This window comes from Ranitomeya imitator, chromosome 5 (assembly GCF_032444005.1).
Source record: "Ranitomeya imitator isolate aRanImi1 chromosome 5, aRanImi1.pri, whole genome shotgun sequence".
Classification (NCBI taxonomy): Eukaryota; Metazoa; Chordata; class Amphibia; order Anura; family Dendrobatidae; genus Ranitomeya; species Ranitomeya imitator.
In genome coordinates, this window is record NC_091286.1 from 24,148,070 (window position 1) to 24,164,998 (window position 16,929).

The following is a 16,929-nucleotide window of genomic DNA, read 5'->3' on the forward strand; positions in this document are numbered from 1 at the left end:
ACCGGTTCCTCCTCATCTTGTCCTTAAATCCCCTCTCTGCATAATCTGGGGAGAAGCGGGTTCGCCGCTGCTCTAGTATTTCACTGGTTACAACCTGGTGCCAATCGAGGCTCCTTCCATCTCTGCGGTGGGATTACATCAGCGTGGCTTGGGGAAGATTAGACTACAAGAAGTACAGGAATTAAGATTCTTCCCGGATCTGGGAGCAGAGGACAGGTCCGGTCAGGCATTACCAGACAACGTGCCGAACATTCAGAGCTTACAGCTGGGAATGGAAATGAATGCTCTCGGCCGTGTTTGATGGACGCTGACGGACATTAAATAGTTTTGCTCCCCGTCGTTCGCGCCTCTGGGACGCGCAAAATTACATCCAGAGGTGATGGAAAATGTGCAACACAGATTCCAACCATTGTCATATCGGCTCCTCAGCTTTTTCCTTATGCAGGAGAACTTGGGTTTGGAGAATATTCCTTGCTGGAAATACACATTGGATAGATGTTGGTTGCGTAGGAGGCTTAAAACTGGGTGAGGAACGGCCAAACTCCGCAACAAATGTGAGGATATGGAAGACAGTCTCATGTCACAGGTTATACTCCATGGTAAGACAATGGGACACAAGGTAGTTATAGTGCATCAGCAAGGTCTCCCCCAGAAAAAAAAAAAGATTTCGAAGCAGACTGGAGTTTGGTGAAAGCTCTTTAAAGGAGAAGAAATGGGCAACATTGAGGACCATAGACAAAGTGGTTGGCCAAGAAAACAGTGCAGCTGATAAAAGACACCATGTTACTTCATTTCAAAAATCGGAAAATGTCCAGCAGTGCCATCAGCTCAGAACTGGCAGCAACCAGTGGGATCAGCTACAGCTCAGAGAAGTTTGGCCAGAAGTGGTCTACGTGGAAGATTTGTGGCCAAATAGCCCAAATCTTCTACATGGAACTAATAGGAAAACATGCTCAACCCCATAGAGTAAACCCCAAAGAACAATCACCACGGGAAATACCGGTATATACAATATTTATTTGACACTAACAGACCATACAAAAACACTTGAGAATAAAAATAAAAATACAAACAAATCTTTAATATATATTTGTGTATTAAAATCCTGTTAAAAATATATTAGAATAATAAGATGTATATATATATATATAGCTAATTATAGCAGTGCCTGTGGCTCTAGGATGTCCCTATAATATAATTAATATGTCCCTATAAAAAAATCCTACAGGTCCAATATGACCAAATCAGCAGCGCTGAAGAGGAAAAAGTAAGGGGGAACAGTGAAAAAATGTGTAGGAGGTATAGATCGTTGTATAAACAGTGCGTGATAATAATGGTGCCTAATTATAAATGACAAAACACATGTGGAAAAAATAACCAAGAGGACCATATAGGAGGACACTTACTTATATCGTAGTAATAATAGCAGGGATCAACCGAGGCACACCAGGGCACCCCGACGCTCCTAGAGCCACAGGCACTGCTATAATTAGCTATATATATATACATCTTATTATTCTAATATATTTTTAACAGGATTTTAATACACAAATATATATTAAAGATTTGTTTGTATTTTTATTTTTATTCTCAAGTGTTTTTGTATGGTCTGTTAGTGTCAAATAAATATTGTATATACCGGTATTTCCCGTGGTGATTGTTCTTTGGGGTTTACTCTATGGGGTTGAGCATGTTTTCCTATAAGTAATGTAGTGGTTACACTACACCTTTGGCATACTGGGTGTTTTCAGGGTGGTTACTTATATTTATCTTTTATATATATACATTTAAAAAAAAAAAAATTTTTTTGTTAATATAACTTTTTATATATAGGTACTTCTTTCTATTTTACCCTGTTTTCGATAGTGTGCTTTGTTAATTACATGGAACTAATGCAAAGTGACTCGACTGTGCAAGAAAACGGTACAGAAAAATGTCAGCAGGAGCCGATGATGGACTGCTGAGTCACAATGTGAAATATTTGGCAGATACACAGGTTGTTCCTGTAGGGTGACACAGTAATGGGGGTCTGCAAGAACAGTAACACACGGTGGAGGGTCCTGCAGGTTTGTGGCTGCATTTCGGCAAATGGGAGTTGTGGATTTGGTCAGGATTAACGGAGTCCACAATGCTGAAAAATACAGGCCGATACTTATTCATCATGTAATACCAGACTATTCTGCAGCTGGACAACGACCCCCAACATCCAGCCAATGTCATTAAGAACGAAGAGTCCAGGGGTGAGGATCTGGCCCCGGAGCCCTGATCTCCCATCATAAAGTCTGTCTAAGATCACATGAAGGATCTGCACAAGCCTCATATACAGAAGATCTGGGGTCAGGTCTCCAAGATGTTTGGAACAATCTCCTGACCAGTTCCTTGAAAAATTGTGTGCAAGTGTTCCTAGAAGAATGAATGGGGTTGTCCACATACAACCTCTTCTTAAATTAAATAGTCCCTTTGTATATTAAAAAAAAAAAAACCACACCATATACTCTCCTCCTGTATTGGCACCGTTCCAGAGGCTCCTCAAACATACGTGGCTGAAATCATACAGCCAAGACCCCATATCGGGAAGACAAGGAATATAAAGGACACTGACCTCTCTGCTCCCCAGACTCCTGCGAATTCAGCACTTCGAGGGCATGCATCATGGCACTTGCAAAAACATTGGCATCTTCTTTGCTCCCAAAATTGAGCCCGTAAACCTGTCTGGCATCCCGCCATTGGTGGAAGGTCTGTGTCGCCTGGTTGTACTTCAGCCCCTTGGGAATGGCACAGTTGATGACCACCTGCAATACACAGAGAAAAGGGGAAAAAAAATGGAAGAGGGGTTAATGAAAAGCTGTAGTAAAATGCCGCTCAGAGATATAGTGCCACAGAGTAGAGGCTAGACGGGTAACGAAGCATGTCTATAAAACTGGAAGCCCCCTTTAAAAGGCATCTGGTCAGCCGATTTCTGATGGCCAAAACCAGGAGAAGCAGAAACTGGCTGCAGTATTGCTCCTGAGTATACACCAAAAAGCTGCAGCATCTCCGAGAACTCAGACAATGAAAAGAAACAACATGACGAGCAATAAATGCGGTGTACAGTGGCATGTAAAAGTTTGGGCACCCCTGGTCAAAATAACTTATTGTAAACAGTTAAGCAAGTTGAATCAGAAATGATCTCTAAAAAGGGATAAGTTAAAGAGGACACATTTACTTTGCATTTAGGCAAAAAAAAAAAAAAAAGCGTCACTTTTTACATTTTACAAAAAAGGCCAGATGCATAAGTTTGGGCACCCAGGGAAATGTGTGCACTCAGAATATTTTGACCAAGGTTTCAGACCTTAATTAGCCTGTTAGGGTTATGGCTTGTTCACCATCATCGTTGGGAAAGGCCAGATGATGCCAACTTCCCAGCTTTATAAGAACCCAGCCTCCTCTAACCTTGTGCCAAAAAGCAGCAGCCATGGGTTCTTCTAAGCAGCTGCCTACCACGCTGAAAATGAAAATGGTGGAGGCCACAAAGCAGGAGAAGGAGACAGCAAAGTGTTTTCAAGTTGTCCTCTTCTCAGTTCAAAATGTAATTAAGAAATAGCAGTTACCAGGAACAGTGGAGGTCAAGATAAGGTCTGGAAGACCAAGCAAAATTTCAGTGAGCTACTCGTAGGATTGCTATAGACCAGTGTTTCCCCAACTCTGGTCCTCAAGAGCCACCAACAGGTCATGTTTTCAGGATTCCCTTAGTATTGCTCAGGTGATAATTGCATTACCTGGAAAGGCAAGAATTACATCACCTGTGCAATACTAATGAAATCCTGAATACATGACCTGTTGGTGGCTCTTGAGGACCAGAGTTGGAAAGCTGAAGGTGAGAAGAGGAAGAGGATGGCTTCTACAAATAGATAATGATCCTAAACACATGTCACAACCCACAACAGACGACCCCAAAAGGCGCAAACTGAAGGTTTTACAATGGCCCTCAAAGTCCCCCGATCTGACCATCATTGAAAATCTGTGGCTAGACCTCAAAGTAGCAGAGGATGGAAGAAGCTCCAGGAATCTCACATAACTGGAGGAATTCTCCAAGAAAGAATGGATGAAAATCCCTCAGACAAGAATTGAAAGTCTTGTCTGTGTACAAAAGGCGTTTACAAGCTGTGATACTTGCAAAAGGGAATACTACTAGGTATTTACCATGCAGGGTGTCCAAACTTTTGCATCGGCCCATTTTCCTTCTTGTAATTTTTAAAATGTTTAAAAAAATTATATATTTTTTTTGTATTTTAGGCAAAAAAAGCAAGTGTCATCTTTAACTTTAGGCCTTTTAAACGCCATTTTATCTTCAACTTTAACTGTTCACAATATCAGTAATTTTGACATGGGGTGCCCAAACTTTTACAGGCCAATACTGTAATAAGAATTTCCTGGGCACATGAGATAAATCGGTATGAGAGAGTGCAGCTCTGGAGGATGTAACTCAGAACAGTACAGAATAAGTAATGTACAGCGGCTTGCAAAAGTATTCACTCCCTTAGAATTTTACCTACCGTATATACTCAAGTATAAGCTGAGATTTTCAGCCCATTTTTTGGGGCTGAAAGTCCCCCTCTCAGCTTATACTTGAGTCATACCCAGGGGGACAGCAGGGGAGGGGGAGAGGGGGCTGTCTGATAATACTCACCTGCTCCTGGCGCGGTCCCTGCAGGTCCCTGGCTGCCCGGCACCCCAGCTTCTTCCTGTACTGAGCGGTCACATGGTACCGCTCATTACAGTAATGAATATGGACTACACTCCCATAGAGGTGGAGCCGCATATTCATTACTGTAATGAGCGGCAACAGTGACTGCTCAGTACAAGGAGAAGCAGCTACGCCGGGCAGCCAGGGACCGCACCAGGAGCAGGTGAGTATAACGGGGAGGGGAGCTCTGCGCGATATTCACCTGCTCCTCGTTCCAGCCGCCGCTCCGTCTTCAGCGTCTTCTGCAGTGACGCTCAGGTCAGAGGGCGCGGTGACGTCGTTAGTGCACGCCCTCTGCCTGAACGTCAGTGCAGGAGATGGAGCGGCACCGGAACGTGGAGCAGGTGAATATTGAAAGTACCGAGGGCCTGAGCGACAGAGAGGCGAGCATGTGATTTTTTTTTTTTTTTTATCGCAGCATCAGCAAATGGGGCAAGTGTCTGTATGGAGCATCTTATGGGGCCATAATCAAGGTTTGTGCAGCACTATATGGGGCAAATATCTTTATGGAGCATCTTATGGGGCCATAATCAACATTTGTCCAGCATTATATTGGGCAAATGTGTCTATGGAGCATCTTATGGGGCCATCATAAACTGTATGGAGCATTATATGGGGCCATCATAAACTGTATGGAGCATTATATGGGGCCATCATAAACTGTATGGAGCACAACCTACTGATGTCTCAATTAATTTTACTTTTATTGGTATCTATTTTTACTTTTGACATTTGCCGGTAGCTGCTGCATTTCCCACCCTAGGCTTATACTCGAGTCATTAAGTTTTCCCAGTTTTTTGTGGCAAAATTTGGGGGGGGGGGGGGTTGACTTATACTCGAGTATATATGGTATTTTATTATTATTACAAACTTTGCTTAATTATTTTTGCAATCGGTTTGTGACGCATCAGCACTAAATAGTCTAAGTTGGTGAAGTGAAGAGAGCGAACTATAGGCCTAAATTACATTTATGGGATCAAAAAAATAAAACATTGGCATATTCATGTATATTCACTCCCTTTGCTATAAAGCCCCTAAAAAATTATGGTGCAAGCAATTCCCTTCATAAGTCACATGCTTAGTGACAGGACGTCCTCCTGTGTGCTAGAGTCAAGTGTCGGTCAGTATATACACGTTACCTTTTCTGAAAGGCCACAGAGGCTGCAACACCATTAACAAGAAGCACCACTAACTAAACACCATGAAGACCAAGGAAATCTCTAAACACCACCAGGAAGACCAAGGGGATCTCCAAACACCACCATGAAGACCAAGGAGATCTCCGAACACCACCATGAAGACCAAGGGGATCTCCAAACGCCACCATGAAGACCAAGGAGATCTCCAAACACCACCATGAAGACCAAGGAGATCTCCAAACAAGTCAGGAACAAAGTTGAGAAGTACATTATCATCACATGGAAAGAGCATGGTACCACAATAAACCTGACAAGAGAGGGACGCCCACCAAAACTATCAGCCCGGGCAAGGAGGGCAATAATCTGAGAGGCAGCACAGAGACCAAAGGTGTAACCCTGAAAGAGCTGCAGAGTTCCCAAGCAGAGACTGGAGTATTCGTCCATACGACCACAATAAGCCGTACACTCCATAGAGGTGGTCTTCATGGAAGACTGGGCATGAAAAAAGCCTTTACACAAATTGTGAGGCTCGTTTTGAGTTTGCCAAACGACATGTGGTAGACTCCCCAAATGTATGGAGGGAGGTGTTGTGGTCAGATGAGACGAAAATTGAACTTTTGCTATATGTCTGAAGCCAAACCAACACAGCTCATCAACCCAAGAACACCATCCCTACAGAGAAACGTGGTGGAAGCATCATGCTGTGGGGATGTTTTTCGTCAGCAGGGACAGAGAAAATGGTCCGAGTGGAGGGAAGATGGATGGTGTGAAATACGGGGATATTCTTGAGCAAAACCAGTTTCAGTCTGTCAGTGATGTGAGACTGGGATGGAGGTTCACTGTCCAACAAGATAATGACCCAAAGCGTACTGCTAAAGCAACACACGAGTGGTTTAAGGGGAAATGTGTAAATGTTTTGCAGTGTTCTAGTCATAGGCCATGCGTTAACCCAATCGAGAATCTGTGGTCAGACTTGCAGTTTACCAGAGGAAACCATCTAACATGAAGAAGCGGGAGCAGTTTTGCATTAAGGAATAGGCAAAAATCCCAGTGGCAAAATGTGGGAAGCTCATAGAGACTTATCCAAAGCGACTTGCAGCTGTAATTGCCACAAAAGGAGGCTCTACAAAGTACTGACTTTAGGGGGTGAATAGTTCTGCACACTGAAATTTTCAGTTATTTTCTCCTATTTGTTGATTGCTTCACAACAAAAAGAAAACCAAATGTTCACAGTTGTAGGAATGTTCTATACGTGAACTGATGCACACCCTCAAAAAAAAAACAAAAAAAAAAACAGACAGTGAAATTCCAGGTGGTGAGGTAGCCAAGGGGGTGAATACTTTCACAAGCCACTGTGATGTATGTACACAGTGACTGCACCAGCAGAATAGTGAGTGCAGCTCTGGGATATAATACAGGATGTAACTCAGGATCAGTAATGTAATGTATGTACACAGTGACTGCACCAGCAGAATAGAGAGTGCAGCTCTGGAGTATAATACAGGATGTAACTCAGGATCAGTAATGTAATGTATGTACACAGTGATTGCACCAGCAGAATAGTGAGTGCAGCTCTGGGATATAATACAGGATGTAACTCAGGATCAGTAATGTAATGTATGTACACAGTGACTGCACCAGCAGAATAGTGAGTGCAGCTCTGGGGTATAATACAGGATGTAACTCAGGATCAGTAATGTAATGTATGTACACAGTGATTGCACCAGCAGAATAGTGAGTGCAGCTCTGGAGTATAATACAGGATGTAACTCAGGATCAGTAATGTAATGTATGTGCACAGTGACTGCACCAGCAGAATAGTGAGTGCAGCTCTGGAGTATAATACAGGATGTAACTCAGGATCAGTAATGTAATGTATGTGCACAGTGACTGCACCAGCAGAATAGTGAGTGCAGCTCTGGAGTATAATACAGGATGTAACTCAGGATCAGTAATGTAATGTATGTACACAGTGATTGCACCAGCAGAATAGTGAGTGCAGCTCTGGAGTATAATACAGGATGTAACTCTGGATCAGTAATGTATGTACACAGTGACTGCACCAGCAAAATAGTGAGCGCAGCTCTGGGGTATAATACAGGATGTAACTCAGGATCAGTAATGTAATGTATGTACACAGTGACTGCACCAGCAGAATAGTGAGTGCAGCTCTGGGGTATAATACAGGAGGTAACTCAGGATCAGTAATGTAATGCATGTACACAGTGACTGCACCAGCAGAATAGTGAGTGCAGCTCTGGAGTATAATACAGGATGTAACTAAGGATCAGTAATGTAATGTATGTACACAGTGACTGCACCAGCAGAATAGTGAGTGCAGCTCTGGGGTATAATACAGGAGGTAACTCAGGATCAGTAATGTAATGCATGTACACAGTGACTGCACCAGCAGAATAGTGAGTGCAGCTCTGGAGTATAATACAGGATGTAACTAAGGATCAGTAATGTATGTACACAGTGACTGCACCAGCAGAATAGTGAGTGCAGCTCTGGGGTATAATACAGGAGGTAACTCAGGATCAGTAATGTAATGCATGTACACAGTGACTGCACCAGCAGAATAGTGAGTGCAGCTCTGGAGTATAATACAGGATGTAACTCAGGATCAGTAATGTAATGCATGTACACAGTGACTGCACCAGCGGAATAGTGAGTGCAGCTCTGGAGTATAATACAGGATGTAACTAAGGATCAGTACAGCATAAGACACGTAATTTAAGTAGTGGGTGCTGCAAGGAAAAAGGCAATATTAGGGTACGTTCAGACTAGCGTTGTGCTAGTGTGCGTCGGCGCCGCGTCGGGCGACGCAGCGGTGACGCACGCGTCATGCGCCCCTATGTTTAACATGGGGGACGCATGCGTTTTTGCTTGTTGCGTTTTGCGACAAATGCGTCTTTTTTGCCGCAAGCGTCGGACCAAGAAAACGCAACAAGTTGCATTTTTCTTGCGTCCGATTTTCGGCAAAAAACGACGCACGCGTTGCAAAACGCAGTGTTTTTGCGTGCGTTTTGCCGCGTTTTTCGGTGCGTTGTGCGTCGCCGACGCAGTGGCGCACAACGCTAGTCTGAACGTAGCCTTATCGAAGCAAAAAAAGCAATGACTTCTCATATTATTGTGGTGGTCTATGATGATACAACCGCAGTATCTGCACAGATGCAGAAAAACATGCAATACTTTTTAATGACTGTCCTTTTAAGACAAGTATATGAGAATGTGAGTCTCGCCGGTCTCCCTCGCTCCCCCACTGTGTACGTTCCTCTCTGCGCTGTACAACCTTGAACCTACCTTAACCACGTCACTCTCACAGCTGAAAAAACACAACACAATGAGGTCTACACGCTTCATAGACGCCTCTGAGCTGATAAAGATGCCTCGGCCTACGGGAACATGAGGGGAGTCCTGCATTCCGGTCTGATATCATACTCTAACATGTGGCAACCTCAGGAGGTCAGGAGCCACCTGTAACAGGAAAGTCTACAGTCCTCTGTGTAATGCACAGCTCTCGGCCGGGACTCTCGCCACTGGAGTACTTGTAGACACAAATAGACCAGACCTGCATAATGAATATGTTAACACAAAGGATGCAAAAGTTTCTGTTGTGCCGCTCTTCTGTTACTCGTCCTGCAAATGAAGTACTTAGGGTATGTGCACACGTTGCGGATTTCCTGCGGATCCGCAGCGTTTTTTTGCGGTGTAGAAACGCTGCAGATCCGCAAGTGATTTACAGTACAATGTAAATCAATGGTAAAAAAAAAACAAAAACGCTGTGCTAATGGTACGTAAAAAAATTCCGTGTGGAAACGCTGCGGATTAAAAGAAGTAGCATGTTACTTTTTTTGTGATATGCAGCGTTTTTGTACCCATTCCATTACAGAAATCCGCAAGGGTAAAAAATGCAGCAAAACCGAACAAAGCCCGCGCAAAAAAAAAACCCTTAAATCCGCACCGGCGTTTTCTGCCAAGAGATGATGAATCCGCACCAGAAATTCCTAAGCCTAATCCGCAAAGTGTGCACATAGCCTAAATCGTCATTTATCATGCCACGTGCAAAGAGTCTGTCCCCACCACCTGTCTTATGGACAATGGGAATGATAACATCCAGTGGTCAGCTTACTCATCCATTTCCTGGAGGAACAACAGAAGAACTTCTCAAGGTGCCACCTCCAGGATTCGCAGGTTCTGCACCCTGCTTCTTCCCGACTTCTCCCCACACCCTGTAGTCAGAGGAAGCACGGTGACCGTCTTGGAGTGAAAAGATCCCCTTATAAATATACACAGAAAAAGAAGGAAAGACAAACAGCTGACCATCCCACAGGCACAGAACTGAAGCTGCAGCTTCTGAAGGACCAGGATCCTAAAAGCTTCAGATAAGAGCTAGTCCGGGACAGATGACACATTGCCACAAATCAGAGCTAGCTCAGAATCCGGCTAGCTAACCCACTTAGGTACCATGTTTAACGTCGACAGTGACATATTCGTGATAAGACAGAAGGAGGACCCCTATCACCCCCCATGGCATCCCCACATACATTATATTTATACTCATCGGAATTCATGATGCAAATTGATTATTACATTGATAAAGGGAACAATAGTAAAAAAAAAAAATATACAAATATTAATAAAAGATTATAATACCCTCTTACCTGGTGATCCTGAATTTTCCTGCCCACCACCCTGAAGGTGTTGTTTCCTGTATGGTGGTAGATATGCACTCGGCTGAATCCTGTCGACCCTCCTGCCGGGACCCATTTCTTGTTGGCATCGTCATAAACCATGACAGCCGCCCGTGCTTGGCAGATGCTCTGCTCACTGCAAGGATATAAAACGGTCTATATTTAGTTTAATGAGATTTTTTTTCCCCCCTCATTTCTATTTGAGCAGCTGATTCCGAACCCATTATTCACGTAATTAATAATATAACACAATGATTAGCAATCGGTAATATATGTCAGGCAATGGCCGGTATCGCAATGTCCTGAGATCTGCATAAAGTGCCGTACGACAATTAATTATTGCATAGTTAGAAAAGGAAATGCGTTATATGTACGGCCAACTGCGAGTTTACACGGTCAGTAAGCTCCTTAGTAACCTCGAGTGGTGATCACTCCTAAAGGGGGGTACAAACTACATACAGACATTATGGACCCTGTGTAATATAGAGGAGATATCCAGAGTCCCGGCATAGCAGCCAAGTTTAATGCAATGTCTGCCATCACTAGGGAGGAACCTTTATATAGCGCCTATTAAGGAACACAGATCCTCCATTAGCTAAAAGTCAGTTTTGCAGCCAGTTGGTCATGCATTGAGTTCAGCTGTGAAGCCACGAAGAGTTGAATGTGACCATTGCGTCCAGTAACTGGTTGAGGTGATCAGGTGCCAATGTAGCCGGCAACAACATACCGAACCAGCACCTGATCACTGTAACCAATAACTTCACTTCATGGCCCCATGTTGTATTTGGCCCGGATGAAACCTAGTGGGATAACCACAGAAGCATCGGCAAGTATATAAAGAGTAAACCCCAGAAGGAGCTAAGATGGCGAAACCTAAGAAGCCAGGCAACATGAGGGAGCAACGTGTATTTTATCCCAATGTGTCTGTGAATGTTTTACCTCCCATGAGAAGTATTAGAACAATTCTCGTACAGAACTACTCAGTATTTGACAAATCTTAAGGCCTCCATATACATTAGACTATAATGTCTGCTGAATCCATCAATATGGACAGTTTCGGCAGAGATGTCAATCACGCATATCCGACTGCATTGATCTCCCTGAGATAAGCCGCCGGCCAAGGAGCAAGTCGACAGCTTTGTCTAGCGCTCGGCCGAGTGAGAGGTCCTGTTTAATCGGAGAGTCGGCACCCAAACGACTGGCCAAAGCATTGGTCAACGGACCGTCATCCAATGTGTATGGCCGGCTTTAAAGGTGGTGTTGACGTTTGTGTTGATGGCCGTCTGACCCTCGCTGGAGGATGGGGCTTGTTGTGTTCATTGCCCAAGAGCATAGCGTGAAAAGGAGAAATGGCTTCCAGAGCAAAACATGGAGTCAGACAATGGGGGTGATCCGCGCAGCATTATGCCTATTGACTCGCATTGAGCTCCCCTTAGTGGCGGCTGCAAGACCGATTATTCAATTCCATAGGTTTAATAATGTGAACTCGTCAGCAGGTTTAGAAGGAAATCACCGTCTCCTACGACTGTAAAACAAAAAATAAAATCAGATTTTACTCTGAAGAACGTCAATGTTTCAGACAGAAGCTTCTGCTGGGTCGCACTCACTTAAAACATGCCAACAGGTTTCGCAGTGGAAACATCGACACCAAACTTTGTTATCTCACTGCTGTAAAACTATTTAGAGATAAGGCCAGAGATAGGTGAAGAGCGCCCCCTGCTGTCCATTCCTGACAGGTCACAATCTCTGCGGTTTAGCGCTCGTCAATCACGGTGACACTACACGACTATGTGACAACCGGATACGCAGCGTACAGGGTGGAAACCACAAGTGGCAGCACCCGGCGGTATATACACATGCCCCGGCGCGCGCAGCCGTATACTATATTTAGTGCAGGCCACAAAAGCCTCCATGTTTCATTCTTTTGTTTTGGAAGAGAAGAAGCCACCTGTAGGATTGTGAGTCAGAGACATGTGTATGTTGGGGAGTATTAGGGAATCGCCCACATAAAATGTCAGCGCAGACTGAGATCCAGGCTTAATACAAGGTTATTAATAACACTTCTCCAGGCACACGCTTCCAGAAAGCAGGAAAAAAGAAAAAAAAAAAAAAAAAATCTTCAAAACGACGACACACATGGCCGGAAGACGATCTGAAGACACGCGACGAACACTGAAAGCATTGCCAGGCACGGATCATGTAGTACAAAGGGGAAATTAACGAAGGGTTTGGTGTATTTTACATGTAAAACAAGTTCTCTGGTCATGTATCGTTTAAAGATCTCTGCTGGGTGTCAATGAACGGAATCCGACCTTACTAAAAAGGGGCAATTGGCATTTTGTCACAAAACGATCCTTGCAATGTGTGTAAGCAAAGGTTTTTTCTGTTCACTCTTCCATAATGTCCACCTCTATGGAGTGTACGGCTTATTGTGGTCATATGGACAGATACTCCATTCTCTGGTGACTCTGCAGCTCCATCAGGGTTACCTTTGGCCTCTGTGCCACCTCTGATTAATGCTCTCCTGTCCGGGGCTGAGAGTTTTGGTGTGTGTCCCTCTCTTGGCAGGTAGTTGTGGTACCATGTTCTTTCAGTTTGATAATAATGGATCTGATGGTGCTCCGGGGAAATATATATATTTTGATTTTTTGTTGTAACCCAACCCTTACTTGTACTTCTCAACAACTTTGTCCCTGACTTGTTTGGAGGCCTCCTTGGTCTTCACGGCGTTGTTTGGAGGCCTCCTTGGTCTTCACGGCGTTGTTTGGAGGCCTCCTTGGTCTTCACGGCGTTGTTTGGAGGCCTCCTTGGTCTTCACGGTCTTGTTTGGAGGCCTCCTTGGTCTTCACGGCGTTGTTTGGAGGCCTCCTTGGTCTTCACGGCGTTGTTTGGAGGCCTCCTTGGTCTTCACGGCGTTGTTTGGAGGCCTCCTTGGTCTTCACGCTGTTTGGTTAGTGGTGCCTCTTGGTGTTGCAGCCTTTGTGGTCTTTCAGGAAAGTTTAAGTGTATATACTGACAGACATGTCACACTTAGATTACACACAGGAGGACGTCCTGTCACTAAGCATGGGACTGATGAAGGGAATTACTTGCACCAGAAATTTTTAGGGGCTGCATAGCAAAATGGGGTGGAATACATAGTTAGGGACAGAAATATTTGAACAGTGACACAATTTTCGCGAGTTGGGCTCTGCATGCCACCACATTGGATTTGAAATGAAACCTCTACAACAGAATTCAAGTGCAGATTGTAACGTTTAATTTGAAGGGTTGAACAAAAATATCTGATAGAAAATGTAGGAATTGTACACATTTCTTTACAAACACTCCACATTTTAGGAGGTCAAAAGTAATTGGACAAATAAACATAACCCAAACAAAATATTTTTATTTTCAATATTTTGTTGCAAATCCTTTGGAGGCAATCACTGCCTTAAGTCTGGAACCCATGGACATCACCAAACGCTGGGTTTCCTCCTTCTTAATGCTTTGCCAGGCCTTTACAGCCGCAGCCTTCAGGTCTTGCTTGTTTGTGGGTCTTTCCGTCTTAAGTCTGGATTTGAGCAAGTGAAATGCATGCTCAATTGGGTTTAGATCTGGAGATTGACTTGGCCATTGCAGAATGTTCCACTTTTTGGCACTCATGAACTCCTGGGTAGCTTTGGCTGTATGCTTGGGGTCATTGTCCATCTGTACTATGAAGCGCCGTCCAATCAACTTTGCAGCATTTGGCTGAATCTGGGCTGAAAGTATATCCCGGTACACTTCAGAATTCATCCGGCTACTCTTGTCTGCTCTTATGTCATCAATAAACACAAGTGACCCAGTGCCATTGAAAGCCATGCATGCCCATGCCATCACGTTGCCTCCACCATGTTTTACAGAGGATGTGGTGTGCCTTGGATCATGTGCCGTTCCCTTTTTTCTTCCCATCATTTTGGTACAGGTTGATCTTTGTCTCATCTGTCCATAGAATACTTTTCCAGAACTGAGCTGGCTTCTTGAGGTGTTTTTCTGCAAATTTAACTCTGGCCTGTCTATTTTTGGTATTGATGAATGGTTTGCATCTAGATGTGAACCCTTTGTATTTACTGTCATGGAGTCTTCTCTTTACTGTTGACTTAGAGACAGATACACCTACTTCACTGAGAGTGTTCTGGTCTTCAGTTGATGTTGTGAACGGGTTCTTCTTCACCAAATTAAGTATGCGGCGATCATCCACCACTGTTGTCATCCGTGGACGCCCAGGCCTTTTTGAGTTCCCAAGCTCACCAGTCAATTCCTTTTTTCTCAGAATGTACCCAACTGTTGATTTTGCTACTCCAAGCATGTCTGCTATCTCTCTGATGGATTTTTTCTTTTTTTTCAGCCTCAGGATGTTCTGCTTCACCTCAATTGAGAGTTCCTTTGACCGCATGTTGTCTGCTCACAGCAACAGCTTCCAAATGCAAAACCACACACCTGGAATCCACCCCTGACCTTTTAACTACTTCATTGATTACAGGTTAACGAGGGAGACGCCTTCAAAGTTAATTGCAGCCCTTTAGAGTCCATTGTCCAATTACTTTTGGTCCCTTGAAAAAGAGGATGCTATGCATTACAGAGCTATGATTCCTAAACCCTTTCTCCGATTTGGATGTGGAAACTATCATATTGCAGCTGGGAGTGTGCACTTTCAGCCCATATTACATATATAATTTTATTTCTGAACATGTTTTTGTAAACAGCTAAAATAACAAAACTTGTGTCACTGTCAAAAAAAATTTCTGGCCCTATCTGTATGCACCTATAAATTTTTATTTATTTGATCACGTAAATGATTCACTTCACCAACTTAAACTATTTAGCGCTGATGCATTACACACAAATCAGATTACGAAAATATTTAAACACAGATTGTAATGTAACAAAATAGATAAAAAGAGAAGAGGGGTGAATACTTTAGCATGCCTCTGTACACCAGCGATGTGGCAGCCCCAGTCATAAAATTAAGTGGGGTCTTAAATGGAAAAATAATTTCCATCCAGAGGCTAAAAACCTGTCTAGACCCGAACTTCTCACAGCTGAGTGTTTGTTACATATTTATCCACTTTATGTGACATCCTCAGAACCTCTTGTCCTGATAGATTGATACATTGTAGCAGAGGATTGTACTGTCCGCAAACAAATGTAACAACCTGATAACGGAATGTATGAGATCTGTAAGGACCACCACTATGCTGTGGGGCTATCCCACAATAAACATGTATCGCTTATTTACAGGACCTGTGATCCGCGGAAATCTGACCAATGGGATCCCCCAGCTCCACTAAGTCTATGGGACTGAAGGGGGTTTGAGAAGTACAGTAGGAGTCAAATTATTGTATTGGGGGTAAGCCCCTTTACCAGTCCTCACAGGGGTTCACTGTCTTACCAAAAGGCAAATCAGCTCAAGGTGGTCCCAAAAAAAAAATCCTGTTCCCCACCAGTCATCTTGCTCTCAATGCCAACATACAACAGTCAAGTGATGACCCCGTGGACAGCATTGTAATGCCATCTCCCTGCAGATTAAATCCACAGGTCAATTGCATTGTCCGAGGTCACAGTATTCCGGATACAGGATATGGAAGTGATTGAAATCTGCAAAAATACTTATTTTTTTAAAGCTAATAAAAGTTGCACTGAATTTCAGGCTGCAATCTTCATATTCAGACCCCCCGATTTGCTGCCTGACACCAGTTTGTTTGTGGGAGGCCTCTCCCAGGAATACAGGCTGGATTGGAGACAAGTTTGTATCCAGGATGTTGCAGTCTTGATTTGCTTTCATATATCGGGACAGCTTCTATCCTGAATGTATCGCCTCCTCATGTGCGTTCCTTTCTCATCTATAGCCAGTTTTCTAAATAAAATGTTACTTCCGCCTCACCCTACTGCAGATCTGTGCACAACCTCCTTCCTGCTGCTATCTCTAACACTGAAAGAAGGGGAGGGGAGAGAAGACATCAGAAACACTGATGGATTCTAAACATTAATTGGAATGAGACTATTTAGAAAGTTTCCCAAAGGTGTTGCCTTATGTTTGTTCCTTCAGGAGCGCGCCGCTCCTCTGCCACTAAGCTTCCTGCATGTGGGATTGTGATGTGCTCCTGATGATTGACAGCTGTGGCCGACAGCATGGCTGAGCCACTGGCACGATCTTTAGGCATAGTCAGCTTTGCCTGAGCATCATTGTGAAGTGGCAAGGGGGCCGGTACAAATGAATGATTTTTACCATGGGGGGTGATGTTGCAGACCTAATTTCATTTGGTCATAGTTATGAGAAAGGGGGCATGCCCCAAAACAAAGGTAACAGGCAGAAAGCATTAAGCTACTTACTGGTAGCAGCATT

General features: G+C 43.8%; 1 protein-coding gene across 3 annotated transcripts in view; it reads right to left on the reverse strand.

The window, feature by feature from the left end:
* Positions 1 to 16,929, reverse strand: part of ENAH (ENAH actin regulator) — a 70,643-nt gene that overhangs the window by 31,410 nt on the left and 22,304 nt on the right. For all 3 annotated transcript variants that reach the window (XM_069768428.1, XM_069768426.1, XM_069768427.1), the window contains exons 2-3: positions 10,533 to 10,698; positions 2,603 to 2,792 (exon numbers count right to left, since the gene is read on the reverse strand). In XM_069768428.1, the coding sequence (XP_069624529.1) occupies positions 2,603 to 2,792; positions 10,533 to 10,698 (356 nt within the window). The remainder of the gene's footprint in view (positions 1 to 2,602; positions 2,793 to 10,532; positions 10,699 to 16,929) is intronic.